Source organism: Osmerus mordax, chromosome 9, assembly GCF_038355195.1.
Source record: "Osmerus mordax isolate fOsmMor3 chromosome 9, fOsmMor3.pri, whole genome shotgun sequence".
NCBI classification, from domain to species: Eukaryota; Metazoa; Chordata; class Actinopteri; order Osmeriformes; family Osmeridae; genus Osmerus; species Osmerus mordax.
The window spans coordinates 6,513,795-6,533,696 of record NC_090058.1 but is presented as its reverse complement, the minus strand read 5'-3'; the positions used below and the strand labels follow the sequence as shown (position 1 = coordinate 6,533,696).

The 19,902-nt window shown below is 45.4% G+C and overlaps 1 protein-coding gene across 1 annotated transcript in view; it reads left to right on the top strand.

The window, feature by feature from the left end:
• The window catches only part of myo6b (myosin VIb), a 36,536-nt gene that overhangs the window by 8,092 nt on the left and 8,542 nt on the right, over window positions 1-19,902 (top strand). The window contains exons 8-28 of the mRNA XM_067242747.1: window positions 122-219; window positions 345-509; window positions 1,390-1,470; window positions 2,567-2,575; window positions 3,668-3,848; window positions 5,427-5,571; window positions 7,487-7,644; window positions 7,854-7,945; window positions 8,421-8,493; window positions 10,369-10,496; window positions 11,417-11,512; window positions 12,004-12,174; window positions 13,708-13,746; window positions 14,042-14,135; window positions 14,414-14,544; window positions 14,706-14,783; window positions 15,013-15,142; window positions 16,120-16,210; window positions 16,658-16,808; window positions 18,125-18,333; window positions 18,445-18,523. Coding sequence (XP_067098848.1) covers window positions 122-219; window positions 345-509; window positions 1,390-1,470; window positions 2,567-2,575; window positions 3,668-3,848; window positions 5,427-5,571; window positions 7,487-7,644; window positions 7,854-7,945; window positions 8,421-8,493; window positions 10,369-10,496; window positions 11,417-11,512; window positions 12,004-12,174; window positions 13,708-13,746; window positions 14,042-14,135; window positions 14,414-14,544; window positions 14,706-14,783; window positions 15,013-15,142; window positions 16,120-16,210; window positions 16,658-16,808; window positions 18,125-18,333; window positions 18,445-18,523 — 2,399 coding nt within the window. The remainder of the gene's footprint in view (window positions 1-121; window positions 220-344; window positions 510-1,389; window positions 1,471-2,566; window positions 2,576-3,667; window positions 3,849-5,426; window positions 5,572-7,486; window positions 7,645-7,853; window positions 7,946-8,420; window positions 8,494-10,368; window positions 10,497-11,416; window positions 11,513-12,003; window positions 12,175-13,707; window positions 13,747-14,041; window positions 14,136-14,413; window positions 14,545-14,705; window positions 14,784-15,012; window positions 15,143-16,119; window positions 16,211-16,657; window positions 16,809-18,124; window positions 18,334-18,444; window positions 18,524-19,902) is intronic.

Here is a 19,902-nt window from a genome sequence, read left to right as displayed (position 1 = left end):
TAATATGCATTTTCATCCTAATGTTTTCCTATCAGCTAATGTTTGTCTGATGATGGTCTAGTTTGAGACATAATTCATCTCGAGTTTTGATGATGTTAACTGTGTGATTCAAAATTTCCAGCCAACCCCCTGCTAGAGGCTTTTGGAAATGCAAAGACCGTCCGGAACAACAACAGCAGTCGTTTTGGGAAGTTTGTAGAAATCCACTTCAATGAAAAGGTATTCATTTATCCAGCCTTTCTGAGAATGCCACACATCAAACAGAAAAAACACAACAGTACAATTTCTATCTCACTTTCATCATTGCTGTGTGTTGCCTCTGTCCTGGTTAATGTGTGTGCCAGAATGCAGTGGTTGGTGGCTTTGTGTCTCACTACCTGCTGGAGAAGTCGAGGATCTGCATGCAGAGTAAGGAAGAGAGGAACTACCACATCTTCTACCGGCTGTGTGCCGGGGCCACCGAAGACATCAAACACAAACTGCATCTCGACTCCCCTGACAGTTTCAGGGTCAGTGGTCCAGCATGGAGCTGAATGTGCCACCCCTCCCTCCCTCCCTCCCCCGCCCACACACACACACACACACACACACATAGTATACACACACACACGTACACACAGGACAAGCACACTCCCATTCTTTCTTTCTCTCTCTCTAACTTGAGAGAGTGAAATCATGGCCCCTTTTCAAAGCTGAAAATAGTACAAGGATGTCAACACTAATATGTCCACCCTGCTTGATTGGGCAGTAAAGTAGTGATAAACAAGTGTCTGTTCATCATCTGCTCGGCTGCCAACATTCTTTAGCAATGAGACAAACTGTTTACTGACAGAAGAAAAAAAAATACTGGGAAAAATCCATCCCAGTCACTGTGAGACAGTTCTGTAGATGACCACTAGATGTCACATGAAGATAAAAATCCTCCAGCTGAACTTAGTGACTTCAGCCATTCTACATGTGCTAGGCAATGTGCCTGTCATTGTGCTGCTGTTCCCAGTGGAGTTGGTGAAAAAGTATTTTAATGACATGAGTGCTTGTGAGACAACAATCCTAGACACCTTTCCTGAGGTGATTGTTTCGTGTCACCTCTCAAAACAACATTCAATTCAACATCATCTCGCCTTTAGCGGTGCTTTTGTTAGCCGTGCTTTTGTGTAACAGTGTCATTATTGCAGGTCTCTAAGGCAACACCCATTTCAACAGAGGCAATTTACTGACACACAAACCAAATTAAGTATGAAACAATACTGGGATATATGAGACACTTTTCTTTGACAGAAACAATACTGATGTGGATTCCACCCCCACTCAACCACCCCTAGTTTTAACATACTGTATCTTTACGTGATTAATACAAATTTTTGTTTGTGTGTTTTGCCTTTCTTAAAGTATTTGAATCGAGGATGCACCAAGTACTTTGCCAGTAAGGACTCGGATAAACAAATCATGCAGAACCGCAAGAGTCCTGAGGTACTGTGCCCTTATCTAACTGTCTCTCCTTCTGTCTCTCTCTTCCTCCGACTATCTTTCTATCCCACTCCCTCATATTGTCTCTCTCCCTCCAACTGTCTCTCTCTCTCTCCCTCAAACTGTCTCTCTCTGCCTCCAGCTGTCTCTCTCCCTTCAACTATCTCTATCTCTCTAACTGTCTTTATCCATCATACTGCAGCGATTCCGAACCTGTGGGCCGCGTCCACTAGTGGTCCGTTAGGGTAATGCAGGTGGGCCGCCAAACCAATGAAAAATAAAATATGAAAAATAAATATATATCAAAATATTTATACTTTTAGACTAAAACAATGAAAAACTTTGACGTTAGCCCAACTGACATTTCCACTTGCCAACGTCCACTATGCACACATTACTTCCGCATATTGTATAATCTAGGTTAACAACTTCCTGTAGCTTGCAGTTACGTTAGTTCTGGCTCACAAATGCCATTTTTTACGAGGAGTTCGGGTTAGCTATTGTTAGTAGCTAGTTAACGTAACCCATTCTGGTTATTAAAAGTCATGTTTATAACTTGTGTGAACTCTTGGCATTAACTTGAGGGAAAGCTCCTAGGGTGAATTTCCATTATTAAATAGAAGTGGAGTTTTTTTTAAATAAAATGATGCATCAAGGATCATTTGTTATTCCAGAGAAATTGGCTTCGGTCTGTGTCTTGATAAATTATGAAAGATTGGTATTTTTATCACTGTGTGCCTTGTCCCTTCAGGATGCGTAATTATTATTTTTTTTAAAGCTGTGAAGAATAGGCATGCTGTTCTTGCCCTTAGGGCATTACAGACACAGTATTTCTCCATTCTTGTTGTGGAAAATTCCCTCTTGTTTGCTGATGAAAGTTTTGTGCATCTAAAATTAAGGAGGAACTCAGGTAAGGGCAGCAGGTGTTTTTTGCTAATAATGTTCCTCCCTAAGGACCTCCAAAAGAGGAAAGAAGCAACACTTCTTCGTATAGTTACCACACACCCATTCTTTAACACCAGTGTGAAGGGAGCTTGAAGGCTGTCTGATGTCACTAATCATAATTTTTTCTGCCCTGCCTCGTGTGTGTGTAACACAGGATGATAAGGTGATAAGATGCTATTATTTCCTAACAGGAGACGCTGCTCTTTGTGATAAAGTCTATGTACTATGAACACTGTAACGACACAGACATGCTTTGAAGCCGTAGTGCTAACAGGAACTCTGCATGCGGTGTCTTTTTCTCTCTGTTTCTGCATGTGTGTTTGGGTGAGGTGGGGACTGGGGAGGAGGGGAGGCCTATTTCAAAGGATGTTGAATTGTTCTGACTTATCCACCGTAGAATGTCACTGCGTGGCGCAGCATAATAATAATAATAGCAATTTTAAAAACGTGTTCATTTAGAAGACGCTTTTATCCAAAGCAATGTACAGGGGGAGGTTTGGAATGTACAACCTCTTAAAGGCAGGGTAGGTAAGTTTTGCGAAACTAGCAATTTTGGCTTGAGTTTGAAAGTGTCCTACCCAAAATACCCGACCCCTCCCTTTATTTCATTAAACATTCTCAGAAACACGATCTACCCTGCCTTTAAGCTGCAGTTAAAGGATCTACCTTTGAGCTAAACTGAGCTAGTCCCTGTTGGCATCAGCCAATAGAAATAAAGGAGATGATCCTGTACTATTTAATATTCTAAGCCATGTTATACAGTACGGTAGATGGTTGGCTTAAATATTTCAGACATTCCAGTCTGTTGTGCAGTATCATCCGGTGACATTTTCTGGGTTTGCTTTTGCACTAATATAACCCTCACTATAACCATAAATATTAAATAAATGTAACTGTTACAGTTTACTGGAGTACAGTAACATCTGTTCTTATTCATGGACAGACAATTTCCAATGGTGATTTCTGGTCATTTCTCATCATTTCTGGTTGTAGGAGAGGGGGAGTGGTTTAGCATTTTGCTAAATCACACAAGGCTACTGTAGAGCAGAAGCCTTGGTTTTGATGGCTGTTTGTGGTGTGGCAATCTGAAACTAAACTTTAGTGTGCTTATCATCAGGCTCTATAGATATGCTACATTTTATTAAACTTAATGCTTCCCTTCAAACGTTGAAGGGAGCAGTTGAGCCATACTGTTTTCCATAATGAGCGTGGAGCTTCCAGTAAGAGTTCTAATTGTTTCTGCTGTGGACCCCAGCATGTGAAGTTGGGGGCCCTGAAAGACCCTCTGCTGGATGACCTGGGAGACTTCAACCGGATGTGTGGGGCCATGAAGAAGATTGGACTGGACGACACAGAGAAGCTGGACCTTTTCCGGGTGGTAGCTGGGGTGCTCCACCTGGGCAACATCGACTTTGAAGAGACAGGGAGCACCTCAGGTGAGCTTCAAAGTAGTATGCTGGCTCTCCCAAGAAAACACAACTCAAACACACTCCCTGGATCTCTGGTATACACACACACACACACATGCTCACACAACGTCACACAAACACTCATCCTCACATGCAGGCTAATTAGTGCTAAAGCCGTGAAAGAGCTTTTTAATGAGGTGCCAGCCCCATAGCTTAGACATACTGTTGGACCTACTGTGTCTCTGAGGGACGGTGAAGGTCTTCCTAATCAGGCACGAAAGCCCATCACACACATATTTACATTTATGCATTTAGCAGGTGCTTTTATCCAAAGCGACTTCCACGAGAGAGCTTTACAAAAGTGCATAGGTCACTGATCATAACAACGAGATAGCCCCAAACATTGCGAGCAACCAAAACATGAATCATACATTTAAAAAAACGAAATAAGTGCCAAAGGGAAGAACCATAAGAGCATGCAGTTAAACAAGTCACAATTAAACAACATGAAACTCAAAAAGTGCAAGAGTGTACCTGTAGAAAAACAATCAACAGTAAAAATATTGCACAGCGAGTACAATAATTTAAATCCGTTACAACTAACCAACAAGAGCAACAAGTCTCTCAATAAGAGTCATTGTGATCCTGGAGGAAACTAACATCAGGTCCAGCCATGCATTTCTAAGTACCGTTGTACTCCCGGAACAAGTGCGTCTTGAGCCTTTTCTTGAAAGTGGGGAGACAGTCAGTGTCCCTGATGGAGGTGGGGAGTTGATTCCACCATTGGGGGGCCAGACAGGAGAAGAGCTTGTGTTGGGACTGGGCGCTCTTGAGCGGTGGGACCACCAGACGGCTGTCAGAAGAAGACCGCAGGTGGACACATACACACACTGTATGTGTTTCTCCTGGGTTCTTCAGATCTCTTCCATGTCCCACAAATGACAGTGGCTAACTCGCATCAGACCTCCACCTCTACCCCACACCTTACAGTGTGCTCTCTAGGCTTTGGGAGCTCTGTGGGGGGCCTAATGATGTCATAGGCTGTACCTTTGTACTCCCCCCCTCCACTTGCTCTTTCCCAGCATCAGTCTTCCATTGCTGTGTCTGCATCTCCATCTCTCTTTTTCTCTTTAACTACAGCCCCTAGTAACCCACAAGCATCATTTCAGATACATCTGTTGTGAAAATGTCTTCATTTATTTTTTGTACACAAAGGATAATTCCAGCATGTTCCAGCAAACCTCCCAAATCTGCCAAAGCTGGATTTTGGTCTCTCATCTGGAAACGATGCATTTCGGCAGCTAATCTCCTCCCATCTGTGACCATCTGTCTTACTGTTCTAAAAGAAGCAGTACAATATGTGTATTTCACGGTCTGCTTGAATTAAGCCTTATCCTGCAGTATATTCACAGTATGACACGGATATGCTTCTACAATCCCTTTGCAAAGATTTCTGAGAGGAAATGTTACCTATTATATACTTGTTGTCAACGCTAGATTGTAAAGTTATTTTGTAGACTTTGATAGCTGACTTTGTAGACCAGGTTACTGGATCTGACTGCATGTGTGTGGTTGTGTATTTGCATGTGTATGTGTGTGTGCCAGGTGGCTGCATCCTGAAGAACCAGTGTGGCCAGACTCTGGAGTACTGTGCTGACCTGCTGGGGCTCGACCAGGAGGACCTGCGGGTCAGCCTCACCACCAGGGTCATGCTCACAACAGCAGGGGGCGCCAAAGGAACAGTTATCAAGTAAGGTCCGCCACTCCTCAGAAGCAGCGCTACGCCTCATTACTGCTGCTACGCTGGAGCCCAGGGCCAGGGGTCACCGTGGCAGCGTGTGGCGGGCTCACACCATGCACATGAACACCATGGCTGAGAGCCAGTGTTGAGACTTCTGCTGTTAGTTTATTTAGCTCAGTTGATTGTGATGTAATTGCAATTATAATTCCTAGCTACTTGTTGATATCTTCACCTTAGCCATTGTAGTATTGCTCGAACTACATCTGGGTCATGCAGTACCATTTTGATAGGCTGCACATTGGCTGTGACTATTGGCACCGACCAGGTTCTAGTCTCTGACAGACTAGTCACATGTCCGGCTCATGCTGGTCAATGAAGGTGCTAAATATAGCTAATGATGGCCAGATCTAAATTGTTAAATCAACCCTGACACTCTTAAGCAGGCAGAGTGACTGAGTGTAGCTGGCATCTAAAGCCAACGGGATCCCAACATGGTAAGGAGCTACTGGATACTTTTATATATACAGATTGCATAAGAGGGCAAGACTTAAGACAAAGTCTGTTAGACTGCATATGTAGACTTTGAGGGAACGCAGTAAAGTATTTGACCTGCAGGACAGGCTGAAGGTTGTATCTAACCCCACCCTCATGTAACAACAATAGTATTCATGTAGATCCAGTTAAGAGGCAGACTAGGTTACCATTACTATACGTGCCTGCTGTAGGTAAACAATAAACAACATGTGGATGTTGTGGAAGGGTGGAATGTTGTGGTGCCGCGCAAGAGCTTAAATGAGGAGGCCACAGTGGGGTATTGATACGACTCACTCTTGGGTTTGAGTGATGGGGTCTGGCCCGGCATGGCCTACCAGATGAATATTTCAGCAGGCCCAGCTGCTGAACTGGCCTGGAAGTGTTCTCTCCACATGAATAATGCAGCTTTATCTGAGGAGACTGGAGATGGCGGAGCGAGTGAGAGAGAAAGGGGAAGAGAGAGAGAAAAAGACAAAGAAAGAAGACAAAGAAAGGGCAATGTGAGCCTGATGCCTGGAGAGCAGGTGGGGATGGGTGGGACTGGGGAGGGGTGGTGGAGGTACAGGGGTGAGTCATATCATTAGGCCGACCGACAGCACTCTTTACCCTGAAGGACACGGGGGGGGGGCGGCCAGGGTGGAGGTGGAGGTCTGCGGGTCTGGAAGGAGTCCCTAACTGTCATGTCTGTAGCATGGCGAAGATCTGAAAAGCAAAGCCCTGGGGAGTCACATGTGAGGAGGATGAACGATGGATTCCTTCAGGCCTGATGCTGAAACCAAGTGCCGGTACATTCCAGTGCATTTTCCTGGGATTGGCTGATGGCCTAGTGCTACTGTAGATTATGGATGACATTGACTTGAAGCAGATTTCAAAGCGAATAGATGGGAGAGAGGGAGAAGCAAAAGAAAGATGGCGTTTGAAGCTAAATACACTCTACTTCTTCCTTAAAGAGCCATGCCTTGAAGCTTGGCCAAATACTAAATGGCATACCACACCCTATCAGAACTCCCCTCAGAGCTGCTCTTTGTTCATGCCTTAAACCTCTCTAAATATTTAAACCCATAGTGTTGGAGGGAACCGACTGACAGCCAGGCAAAGTGCAGGGGCCACTTTCAGCTTTAATGCAGCGCTAAACCTCAATGAAGTGTAACTACATAGCAGTTCCTATGTAACTACAATGTTGTTTTCTATAGGTATTGTTTTGTATCTCTGTCGTAGTTAATGTGACCATGATAAAGTGTTACCAGAGAGAGCGCTAAACAAGGACAATTTAAAACAATATGTACAATGTAAGAAAGTCCAAAACACGTTTCTATCAATGAAGAGGTTTAATCAAGACAAGGTGTCCCCCAGTTTAAGCTTCCCATTGCCCCACTCCACTCTCCCTCAGGGTGCCTCTGAAGGTGGAGCAGGCCAACAATGCCCGGGATGCGCTGGCCAAGGCTGTCTACAGCTGTCTTTTTGATCATGTGGTCAAAAGGGTCAACCAGTGCTTCCCCTTCCAGACCTCCTCCAACTTCATAGGAGTGCTGGACATCGCTGGGTTCGGTAAGTCAAGTGTGACAGAGGGGATTTGTTAGCTGTTAGTGTGTGAAGATTCGGTTCTTCTATCCTCCTGTGTTAATGCCACAGCACAAGGTAAACAGGCTGAGGCAGTCTTGAGGTGTCTAGGAGATCTGACTTTGAACCTTGTATCCGGGTGTTTTCCTTTTGAAAGTGCCGCATAATTAAATCATGTTTTTTCCCTCTCCTCTCAGAGTATTTTGAGCACAACAGCTTTGAGCAGTTCTGCATCAACTACTGCAACGAGAAGCTTCAGCAGTTCTTCAACGAGCGTATCCTGAAGGAGGTGAGGGCCAAAAAGACCAGGCCTGTATATCTGTCTGGTTTTCTGTCTGTGTGTCTGTCTCTGTCTGCCTGCCTGTCTGTGTGTGGGGGTCTGTCTATCTCTCTATCTGCATGTCTGTCTGCATGTCTGTCTGTCTCTTTTGCCTTGCACACACCACCTTTCCTCAGCATCTGTCCCAGTGAAGTGAGCGGTGTCATTAGATCCCTGTAGATGACGAGGCTTTTTTCTCCCCGGGGGTCTCCTGTTTTATTCATATCCAAGTTCTCCAGTTAAACACCAACAGTCAATTCCAGATATTTCATCTCGGGGGTGGTGTGTTTGAAATACAATAAAACAGAGATTGGAAGTGAATTTGTGTCCTCATAAAACAAAGATATACCACAGAGAAGCATTTTTAGATAACAGACAGTACTGGTTGGTTTGGGTGATTTGTGGATTTAATATTGAGAGTGATGATATGTCTCTGTGTTTCCAGGAACAAGAGCTGTACCAGAAAGAAGGACTGGGAGTGAATGAGGTCCATTATGTGGACAACCAGGACTGCATAGGTGGGTATTGCTACCCAGTCAAGCTCTCAGTCTCAGACTCCAGTCACCACATCACACACTGGGCACATTTAGCATGTCCCTGTTGCACACAAAACTAGTTTGAACACTGAAGCAGTGAAAAATGAGACATCCTAAGCAAGAACGTTGCACTTTAAATTTCTCAACTCAACGCAAGGTGCAAAGTCAAACTTCCCAAGAGTGGGCTCTCTCACAAACTACGTTACTGTAGGAAATATGGGTCAACAGTGGAAAATATAGTTTATGGGTCAGCTCACTGTATCTGGATACGTTCAAGGTCAGGGCTAAGGAAGGACTGTTATAGAAAGGAGAAGAATAGAACTGTCTGGGAAGACTGCTGACTGGAGAGTTGGTCATGAGGGAGCAGAAGAGTGTGTGGGGGGGAGAAGGGGAGGGGGTGTAGGGGTGATGTGTGTGTCGGGAGTCAGGTGGCTGAGCGGTGAGGGAATCGGGCTAGTAATCCGAAGGTTGCCAGTTTGATTCCCGGTCATGCCAACTGACGTTGTGTCCTTGGGCAAGGCACTTCACCCTACTTGCCTCGGGGGAATGTCCCTGTACTTACTGTAAGTCGCTCTGGATAAGAGCGTCTGCTAAATGACTAAAAAAAATTATGTGTGTGTGTGTGTATACGGCTGCTCGTGTGGGTTTGTGTATGCCAGCAGCTGACTGGGTTTGAATGTCTGCAAGTGTGTTTTTGTTGGTGGCTTTTCAATTTAAATATTGCTAGAACATTCCCATGGAGGTTTTCCCCTTTTGAGAGAGCAATCTCTGCTCCACTCTCAGCCACGAGAGACTAACACGCATTACATTCTCGGCAGCTCTGTAATTACAGATTAGTAAGGTGCAAGGCACTATTCTGGGCCATTAGTTACTTTAAGTACATTTACTCAGCTTATGTTTTGTTGCACTTGACAGTACTAGGGACTGCAAGGTGAGGTGAAGCATTCACATTAGTATTTACATTTACATTTAGCCATTTAGCAGACGCTCTTATCCAGAGCGACTTACAGTAAGTACAGGGACATTCTCCCCGAGGCAAGTAGGGTGAAGTGCCTTGCCCAAGGACACAACGTCATTTGGTTGGCATAGCCGGGAATCGAACTAGCAACCTTCTGATTACTAGCCCGCTTCCCTAACCACTCAGCCATCTGACTCCCTATAGTATTTGAAAAAAAGGCTGATTATTCAGGTGCTAGGTTAACTGACAGCCATGAATAACATTTATGACTTGCTAATGACCGGCTGCCTGTCCATTAGTTCGCTCATCAATCCAGGGGATTTATTCACAGGTGCTTCTTCATGCAGATCTATCAGCACGCTCCTGTCAGATCCCATTCCAAACAGTGTACTGTATGAATAATTTAAGTGGCATGATGATAATCCAGATAAACATGTATTGTGTCTCTAATTGCATTTCCAAACTCTCAGAAACAAAACATGGTGGAAGTGCAGCGTATAATGCTCGTCATATCCAGGAGAAAAACATTTAGATGATAGCAACATCATGTCCCTTCCTTTTCTGAGAACAAGCAGAGAATGTTGTTGTTGTACCATGTGGAAGTAGTCCACTGCAGTGGGCTACTGCAGTGGGCTACTGCAGTAGCCCAATGCGTCACATGAGCACTGGTATTCATAGTATGCATTTAAAGCATGAATAGCATTTAGACCATTTGAGGTCTATATCTTCAGTGACAGTGTCTAGTTAACTACTGTAGTATGACAACAATGCACCGCATGATAAGTAATAAATGGGTCGATTCATTGTAAATCTGAATTAGTCAGTGAGTTTGTTACCTTGATTTAAATTCTTAAGGGTCTGGATTCAGACTATAATCCCAGTGTGATGTTTGTTTGTAGACCTGGTGGAGGCCAAACTGGTGGGCATTCTGGACATCTTGGATGAGGAGAACCGTCTGCCTCAGGCTAGCGACCAGCACTTTGCAGACACAGTCCACAGCAAACACAAGGACCACTTCAGACTGACGGTGAGATGCAACAGCGCTCCATGCATTTATTAAGTTCATTTTCCCTTTGTTTTGGAATTGCAGGGTTCGTCTGTCATAGAGACTCCTGGGCTTTGTAGGAATACTTTTGTTCAAATAAAGTTATTTCTCTCTTCCCACTTCTTGTCACTTTCTACTCTGCTTTTAATTGATGCCTCCCGCCCCCTCCGTCTTTCTCCCTCTCTTGCCCCACCCCACCCCCTTCCTCTCCTGCTTTGCTGCTATCATCCTCAATGTTCTTACCTCATCTCTCGGTTGTTTATGCCTCCCACACCAAGCCCACAGACTTTGGCAGATAATCGTTTTTTTCTTTCATTATTATGCTTGCTTGCCTTCAGAAAAGAAAAGAAAACATAATCTTAAGGCACAGCCCCAGTGTTTCCCTTTTTCTCTCCCTCTTTCTTTCTCACCCTATCTCTGGAACATTTGTTCCACACTCTGGAAGTTGTCTACAGGCGTGAAATCCTCTTTGAGATTCAGTGCAGCTATCGATTTGCATCCCGGCAGATTATTCAACCCCTGTCAGCAGATGGGCTTATTAATCATAGCTTTCATATTCTAATGAGGTCTGTTCTTTACATTTCATATAGTCATGCAATATTAATCATTGTCTGAAACACTATGATAATGCAGGGTTGGGTAAGTATCCAATTGTGTCCTGAACACAATGTAAAACCATGAGAGCTTGCAGTTGTTCTTTGGCATATTGTCTCAGTGCTGGTACAGCTGGACAAGTGAACCGCTGAAACCCTGTGAGGCTTATTGAACACGGACACGGCCTAGTCCTAAACTACTGCACGCTTTTATCCATCATTGAAGTTTTATATGAGACACAATCCACTTCCAGTAAACTCAACCTGCAATAAAATACACTAAGCTAAAGATGTTGGTTGCCACCCCAGGTCCCCAGGAAGTCCAAGCTTGCGGTCCACAGGAACGTCCGAGACGACGAAGGCTTCATCGTCAGACACTTCGCTGGAGCTGTGTGCTACGAAACGGTAAACAGCCTGGAATACATCTCTCTGCAGCTGGAGGGCCTGATTCTAAGTGGGGGCAGAGCTATGAGCGATCCTGAAAATCCTGTTATACCTGGAACAGAGGGGGAACACTTAACAAGTTTCATTAAACTTCAACATTGCCATAACTGTCTAGCAATTAAAAGGTAGCTCGGTACCTCGGTAGCTGCCAGTGTTATTGTAGTAAACAGTATCCCTGACTCATTTATTCAGTGTAAACATGGCTGCTCGTACTTGTTTTCTTAGCCTGAATATGCAAAGGAGCCTGTTTAGGTGTCTGATATGGGTTTCAGTTGTCTCAGTGCACAATTTGCTTGATGTGCTGGATTATTTGTATACTCTGTATTCATTTCCAATAAGAGTATGTGTGTCCAGACATGGACATAATGACATATGTATGTCAACATATCTATGTGTGTGTGTATGTGTGTGTGCGCGTGATGTGGACTGTATGTGCATGCCCATGTCTCCAGACCAAGTTTGTGGAGAAGAATAATGATGCCCTCCACATGTCCTTGGAGAGCCTGGTGTGTGAGTCCAAGGACAAGTTTGTCAGAGAACTGTTTGAGAACTCCAGCAATTCAAAGGACTCCAAGCAGAAGGCTGGCAAGCTCAGCTTTATCAGCGTGGGGAACAAATTTAAGGTGAGTGACACTTTGACTCAGTGCTGTCAATATGTTTCTACTATTCACTACTATGTCAACCTTACTAATGTATCCATGTCTACTAGTTTTTTTGTGAGTGGATTTATTCTATCCTGATGGTGATGGTGTGTCTCTTTCATTGGTCTGTTTCCTCCTGCTAATGGACCCGACCACTCTCCTTTCTTCCATTTTCTTCCCCCTTTCCGCCCAGAACTTCTCCCTTCCCTCCTTTTCCCGTGAGCATCCTTCCTGGATGGATAAAACTGGATAAAGTCAGTTTGAGGTATTTAGAGAGGCTGTGAGAAAGGACAGATTGAAAAACTGAAAGCAGAAAGAAAGTGGGGGGGAAAGAACCTCTTTTGAGATCATTTTAAGTAAGCCAGGAACAGAAGGTGAGCAGGCTTATGTTTAGGAACCCCGTCACTCGCTCAGAGCCAGGGATAACGTTTGCCTGCTCTGTTACCCTGTTCTCACCAATGTTCTATGGCGTGTGTGTGTGTGTGTGTGTGTGTGTGTGTGTGTGTGTGTGTGTGTGTGTGTGTGCATGTGTGTGTGTGTGTGTGTGTGTGTGTGTGTGTGTGTGTGTGCATGTGTGTGTGTGTGTGTGTGTGCGTGTGCGTGTGTGTGTGTGTACAACAGGTTGGATATGTCAAGGTTTTCTATGAGTAAAAAAACCAAGATTAACAGAAAATACAAACCTGCCCCGATTGTCTAATCCTTCCAGCTAATTAATACTATCCTCCATACTGTTCCCTCCCCTGAATACATCAAGCCACAGTATTGTCTTTGCTCCATTGTCTGTGTGATGTGGGCTTGTCCTGCTGTCTTCAGTCTATCACTAATGCATTACACATGCAGACAGCAAAGATCAAACCTCACTGCAGTTCCGTTTGCACTGAAACATCGACATGCTCTCACGTATAAGTTGTCTTTAACCCAGTTGTGTTTGATGACGTCAGTAATTATCTCCTCCCCTGTTGCCAAGTCCTTGAATCCCCTTGGTCCCCCTCCTTCCTCACACCTTACACCTCCCTCATCCTCCCTCACCCCTCCTTCCTCACACCTTACACCTCCCTCATCCTCCCTCACCCCTCCTTCCTCACACCTTACACCTCCCTCATCCTCCCTCACCCCTCCTTCCTCACACCTTACACCTCCCTCATCCTCCCTCACCCCTCCTTCCTCACACCTTACACCTCCCTCATCCTCCCTCACCCCTCCTTCCTCACACCTTACACCTCCCTCATCCTCCCTCACCCCTCCCTCCTCCTCCCTCACCCCTCCTTCCTCACACCTCACACCTCCCTCATCCTCCCTCACCCCTCCCTCCTCCTCCCTCACCCCTCTGCCTGTCTGAGAGCTTCTGTCCCTCACCTGTTTGTCCCTGCATTTACACGCATGCATCGAGGATGTGCATGATGGAAGTCATCCAGTCAGTCATGCTGCGAGCCTAACAGCAGTGTACAGCTGTGCGGGGTGAGTCTGTGATGCCACGCTGTTAACCAGCCTTCCTGTTTCCGCTCCTGTCCTCAGACCCAGCTGAACCTGCTGCTGGAGAAGCTACGCAGCACTGTGAGTAGCAGCCAGCTTCTCCCACACGCACCTCACCGGCAATTACTGTCGACGAAGGAAGGTTTTGATCAGAGCCTGTTAGTGTGGCTCCTGGAACTCTGTCTCTCTCTCTGTCTCTCTCTCTCTCTCTTTCTCTCTCTCTCTGAGGGCTTTTAAAAAGCATCCAAAATGAGAGTAGAACTTTGATACACCTACAGCTAAACACTGTGGTTGTCGTAAACAGCCTCTGATATGACCGATGTCTCCCTAGGATGAAGACGTGTAAATGTTCAATAACTGATGTTTGACTCTAAAGGGCTCCAGTTTCATCCGCTGTGTGAAACCCAACCTGAAGATGGTGAGCCACCAGTTTGAAGGAGCCCAGATTCTTTCCCAGCTGCAGTGCTCAGGTATAATAAACCAGTGTAGTCATATCGGTCATTATACTACAGCACAAAGGAGAAGCTGTGGAATGGCTATGATCAAGAGCAGTGTGTATACAAGGTCTGTCTTGCTAAAACAAGTCGATTACGATGCAGTCTCATCATTGACAGTAGTGTGCAAAAGTCTTTGGCCACTTTAGAAAGTTCATTGGCCACTTCAGGGTATATTATAGTAATTGTGTGTTTTATTGTTTTGTTACTTGTTTTTAAACTAGTCACTAAGGGGTCACATCTCTCTCTGTCAGGTATGGTGTCAGTGCTGGACCTCATGCAGGGCGGCTTCCCATCCCGAGCCCCCTTCCACGAACTCTACAACATGTACAAGCAGTACATGCCTGCCAAACTCACCAGACTGGACCCCAGACTCTTCTGCAAGGTGGCTCTCCCAAACACTAGCTCCTTACTCTCACAGGCTGGGCCAAGAATACATATGCGTTAGACTTGTAAACAAATAAACAAAATCGGTGGATTGGAAACTGTAAGGCTGTTTCATTGTTTTGGTTGCCTGGTACCAAGTTCTCTTTATTTTCTCTATAGGCTTTGTTCAAGGCACTGGGCCTGAATGAAAATGACTACAAGTTTGGATTGACCAGAGTCTTCTTCCGCCCTGGAAAGGTAAGATTAGCACTATGCCTCATTCTTCATCCTTTTTAATTGTATTTACAATAAGCTTGCAGGAAATGTTATTTTCCATGTTCATCTCACAAAGCTTTCCTCGCAAGCCACAAAGCTTTGTACCGAACCTCATCTTTCATTTTTGTCACTTATAAAACCAGCCTGTGATATGAATTGAGTGAAGATTACTCTTTGTGTGTGTGTGCGTGTGTGTGTGTGTGTGTGTCAGTTTGCAGAGTTTGACCAGATCATGAAGTCTGACCCTGACCACTTGGCTGTGCTGGTGCAGAAGGTCAACCAGTGGCTGGTGTATAGCCGCTGGAAGAAGGTTCAGTGGTGTTCCCTCTCTGGCATCAAACGTACGTAGTCACCTGCTCCTCATCCAATCACACGCATCCTGCACTCCCACACTGGACGTACAACATGCCGCACCACTGTCCGCTCTAAACGGTGATTCAAAGTCGACGCAAACTTGTCAATGAATTTGGATTCAGATTAGATTCAGATTCAGATTTCACACTGATCACAATGAAAATAACAATAGTTGATCTATTGATTTGTCGGAGTGAGCTGTGATGGTGTAGAAGCTTTGAGAAAAATGTCCATCCCAAAGTGTCAAAACAAAGGCAGCCCTTCTCAGTACTTCTGAGGGAGGGTTTCAGGTGGAGGGATTCAGCGCTGCAGCAGATGATATGTTCCACGCTGTCAGCTCCAGAGCTCAAGCCTCATGTTTCAAATGCTTTATGCTGAAGGCTGAAGGCTATCTCTGGCCAGCTAAGAACGGCTGCGCTGAAAGCTGTTCCCTGAACCATTACCCATTGTGCTCAGCTACCACACTGACTTACCCAATTTAACAAGGCAATGAGTACTGCTCATTTGCTTGAAAGCTTCAAATGATATCACATTTTAGTCATAAATGTTGACAGCCTCGTCTCATCGCCATTTCCTGCTTTTTTCTCTTGAGAATGGATAGTAGCACAACCTGATGGCTGGCTGAACTTTCCATTTATATTTCCCCCAACTTTTACATGTTATTATAAGTTTAGTCATTAGAGTATGATAATGGGGACTAGAGCTTTGTCTGTGTGCTGTCGTTTGAATAATTGTCCCTAATCCTTTTCTTAACTCCCTCTTTTTCCTTTTTCTCTCTTCTGTCTCTCTCTCTTTTTCTCTCTCTCTCACTCTTTATCTCTCTTGCTCTTTTTCTCTCTCCATCTCTCTCTCTCTCACTCTATCTCTCTTGCTCTTTTTCTCTCTCCATCTCTCTTTCCCTCTCTATATATATCTGTCACATGCTCTTTTTCCTTCTCCCTGGTGCGCTCTCTCTCATCCACAGTAAAGAACAAGATGAAGTACCGAGCGTCTGCCTGTATTAAGATTCAGAAGACTGTCCGCATGTGGCTCTGCAAGAGGAAGCACAAGCCACGGTGGGTGTCTCTCTCCCCCTCGCACACACATTTGGTATTTTCTCACCTATTTTGGGGTCTGTTTTCTCGACCACACCCTTGTTCCCATTAATTCAAACTCTTTCACACCCCGTGGGTCTCGATGGCTTTTCCCTCCTTGTCCTTGTAGGGGCTCGAATCAATCTAAAGAGCTCAGCCATGACGTGGCTCCCCTCCTCCTCGCTGGGCAGCCTGTGGAGATGTGTCACCATATTGCTTTTGAAAATCCTCGATGTCTTTTTATGTAGTTTGGCCTTTGGAAATATGATGCCTCCGTAGCCACTCAGCCAGATGATGAGTTTTTGGATTGTCTCATTATCATGGTCTGTTGACTGTGTGTGTGTGTGTGTGTGTCCGTGTTTGTTTTGTGCGTCGCAAGCTGGTTGTTATTTGTCCTCACGTGCTCCGTTTCTTTCCCTTGTTCCCCAGCATCGATGGCATGGTGAAGGTCCGTAATCTGAAGCAGAGGATGGAGCGTTTCACCCAGGTGGTGGCAGGCCTGAAGGAGGGCAAGCAGGAGATGGCCAAGCAGGTCCAGGAGCTGGCCACGTCCATAGACACCCTCATGACTAAGATCAAGGTGAAGACACGCCAGTGTTTCCCCTACCGTTATATTAGGGGGGCGCCCCCGCCCCCCCCAATAACTCTAGGATTCACAATGGAAATTGCAGTTTAGGTACTCTACAAAGGAAACATTGCTAACACTACAAGTATGCTGTATGTCAATGAGTATTTTACTGCAAAGCAATACCTGTATTGTTATTTGTAGTTGCTAAGGAACAGCTATGCACCAGGATCCTCTGGTGCAGGTTATTAAACTTCTGAAGTTCTTGTCTGCTTTCTTATGTTTTCCTCTCTTACCAAACCTTTGGAGTTCTGAACTCTAGTTATTAAACTCGCAACTCTCCCAATGCAATAAAGGTCTGTGTTATTGGTGCCTCTCAGAACTTCATGTTGATGTGACATGAAGCACAAGATATTTATACTGCTGTGCATTTTAAACTCCCTGACTATTATGTTTCTGGTAACTGAGGACTGCTGTGATATGTTTGTGCTTGGAAAGGTGAGAGTATTGGAGGCCTTTGGAGCCCACGTGACTGGCAGTGGTGCGCAATAACAATCCTGTTTTACATTTGAGGAAGACCATATCTCACTTTTTACTTTCGTTCCTCCACTTTTTAGTTCGGCAATCCCTTTAATATGGACATTTTCAGTCTGTCGGCATGCTCACCCCCTGTGCCTGTCCTCCTTCACTCCGCTCATCCATCCTTGCCTCCATGATGCCTGTTTGACCATTAGAACTTTCCTGTCTGTCCCTCAGCCCCCTGTTCTCTCACTCTCTCTCTCTCCCCAACTTTCACTTCCTACATCCCATCCATCGTGCTGCTGTCAATCAGTGTCATTCAATATCTGGAGGGTGTCGGCAACGGTCAGATTGGTGCTAGGTCAGAGCCTAGAGTCTTTCTTCCTGGAAGTGTTATATATGGAAAAAGGAAATTGTGTTCTAATGAGTCGTGAAAATTTTAATATTTACTAAGCCTCCCTGCAGGGTGTTTCAGTTCCTTTCATCTACATATATTAAGCCCAGTGTGCTATGGGGAATACTGAGGATGACACTTATTGACAAGCAAATGTAGTCAGTGGCTGGGAATGTTCTGAACGTGAATTGTAAATGTGGAATTTAAAAGTGTAGGGAATAGTAAATACATATATTATACTACTAAACGGGGCAAGTCAAAACAAGATTTGTATTCATGCAAATGGCCTTGTGTCGGACGGGAGGCTAGGGGAGTCGTCAAAACAGAAAGGTGCACAAAGCTAAGAACTTTTACCTCATCCTCTTGATCTAACAGTCTCACCTGTTGACCCCCCCCCCCCCCCCCCCCCCCCATCCAGGCCACCATGATGACCCGGAAGGAGATAGACTCTGACTACCAGGGTCTGGTGAAGCGCTCGGAGCAGCTACTCTCCTCCATGCAGAAGAAGAAGCAAGAAGAGGAGGAGCGAGAGAGGCTGAAACACATCGAGGAGGAGATGGAGAGAGAGAGGAAGAGGAGGGAGGAAGACGAGCGGAGACGCGAGCAGGAGGAGGATGACAGGAGGCTGTAAGTGTGGAGGGAAGTCACATGCTGACTCATGCATCATCCAGCTCTGTTGTCGGTTTGTGTGTTTGGTGAGCCTTCACTTATAAGCCTCTTTGTCCTTGCTGTCGCCAGGAAAGCAGAAATAGAGCAAAAAAGAAAGCAGGAAGAAGAAGAGAGGAAGAGGGGAGAGGAGGAAGACAAGATACTGCAGGTGTGTGGACCAACAACTCTTCTAATACACTTTTGCACAAGTATAAACCAGTGAAGATTCAGTACCAGTCTTTTATTTCCTAGACCAGGCATGTGTGTCTAGGAAATTGACTGATAGTACAGTAACTATGATATCTTAGTGCTCCTTCAATGGCAGGCCCCCATAATCAGTTCCTACAAGTCTGTGTGTAAATCTCTCTATTATTGGTCTGCAGAACTGAAAGGCTTTCATTCACGGGTCTCCCGTGGCAACTGTGGGGTCATGTCATTGGTCAGATTCCCCACCGGGAACGTCCTTGCTTTTGATGGATGGTTCCTGCCACGTTTCTCCTTCCCATCGCGGTCTCCAATCTCTTTGTTTCACCTCTCTCTCTTTCTCTCCTCTGTTCCTCCTCTATTCCCCATCTGCCCTGTGTTGCTATCTTTCCTCTTATCTATCCTGTATTTCCACCGACAGACCAGCTTTAACCTCAGGTTGGCCCCCGAGGTTTCTCCTCCCCATCCTTAAGCCTTCACTTCCCTCTTGTTGACTTAACCAGCCTCCTTATTCCCTCCTCAAACATTGCTGTTGCGGTGTACCTGCATTTTTAGTTTGTATTTCGTTCATTTATGCCCTCCGCCCACTTGAGCCCCCCTCCACCTCCCTCTGCCCCTTTTCCTCTCCTCTACTTCAGTCACTCCATCCTGAGGGTTGAAGCCCATGTCTGTTTGAAATTCTGCCGGAGGAGAGTGTTGTTTGACAGACGGGACCGTCTCCCTTTCACCTCCTCTCCTCCTCCCCCTCCTCCTCCCTCTCCTCATCCCCCTTCTCACCTCATCCCTGGCTGGTTGTCCGTTTCCTTCACAGATACCGTTGGCTCCGGTGCTTTTAGCAGGGCGGTATACGATGCGTTCCTGTAATTTGTTTTGTAAATCAGAGAAAGTACACTTGAACCTCCAGCTCAACTCGAAACCAGAGAGCTGTTAAAAAGCACTTTGTGAAGGTTATACTCCAGCAGCAGTTTATGGTTACTCTCTCAGAAAGCTTTCTCAGAGTTATGTTCCCGTGGTATTTGGAACTCCATTTCCATCTTTTTTCTCTTCTCTTTTGCTGTGTCGTTTACCTCAGTGTTTTGGTCTGTCTTCCGAACCAGCCTTTCAGTTGCTCTGACCTTCCCGAAGTTTGTCCCATGTGATTAGATCACCTTGTTGTTCCTGGAGACTGTGTTTGCACACTCTCCGTATGTCTAGACGCTCACAATCAAACGACAGCCTTGTTAACAGTCCTGTAACCTGGATAATATGTCTAATCGGGCCTTAGCACACAGAAGGACTGTAATTACCTATGTTCCTGGCTGCAAAGGGCAGTTCTGCCTCCAGCTTGTCCAGGGACAGGCACTT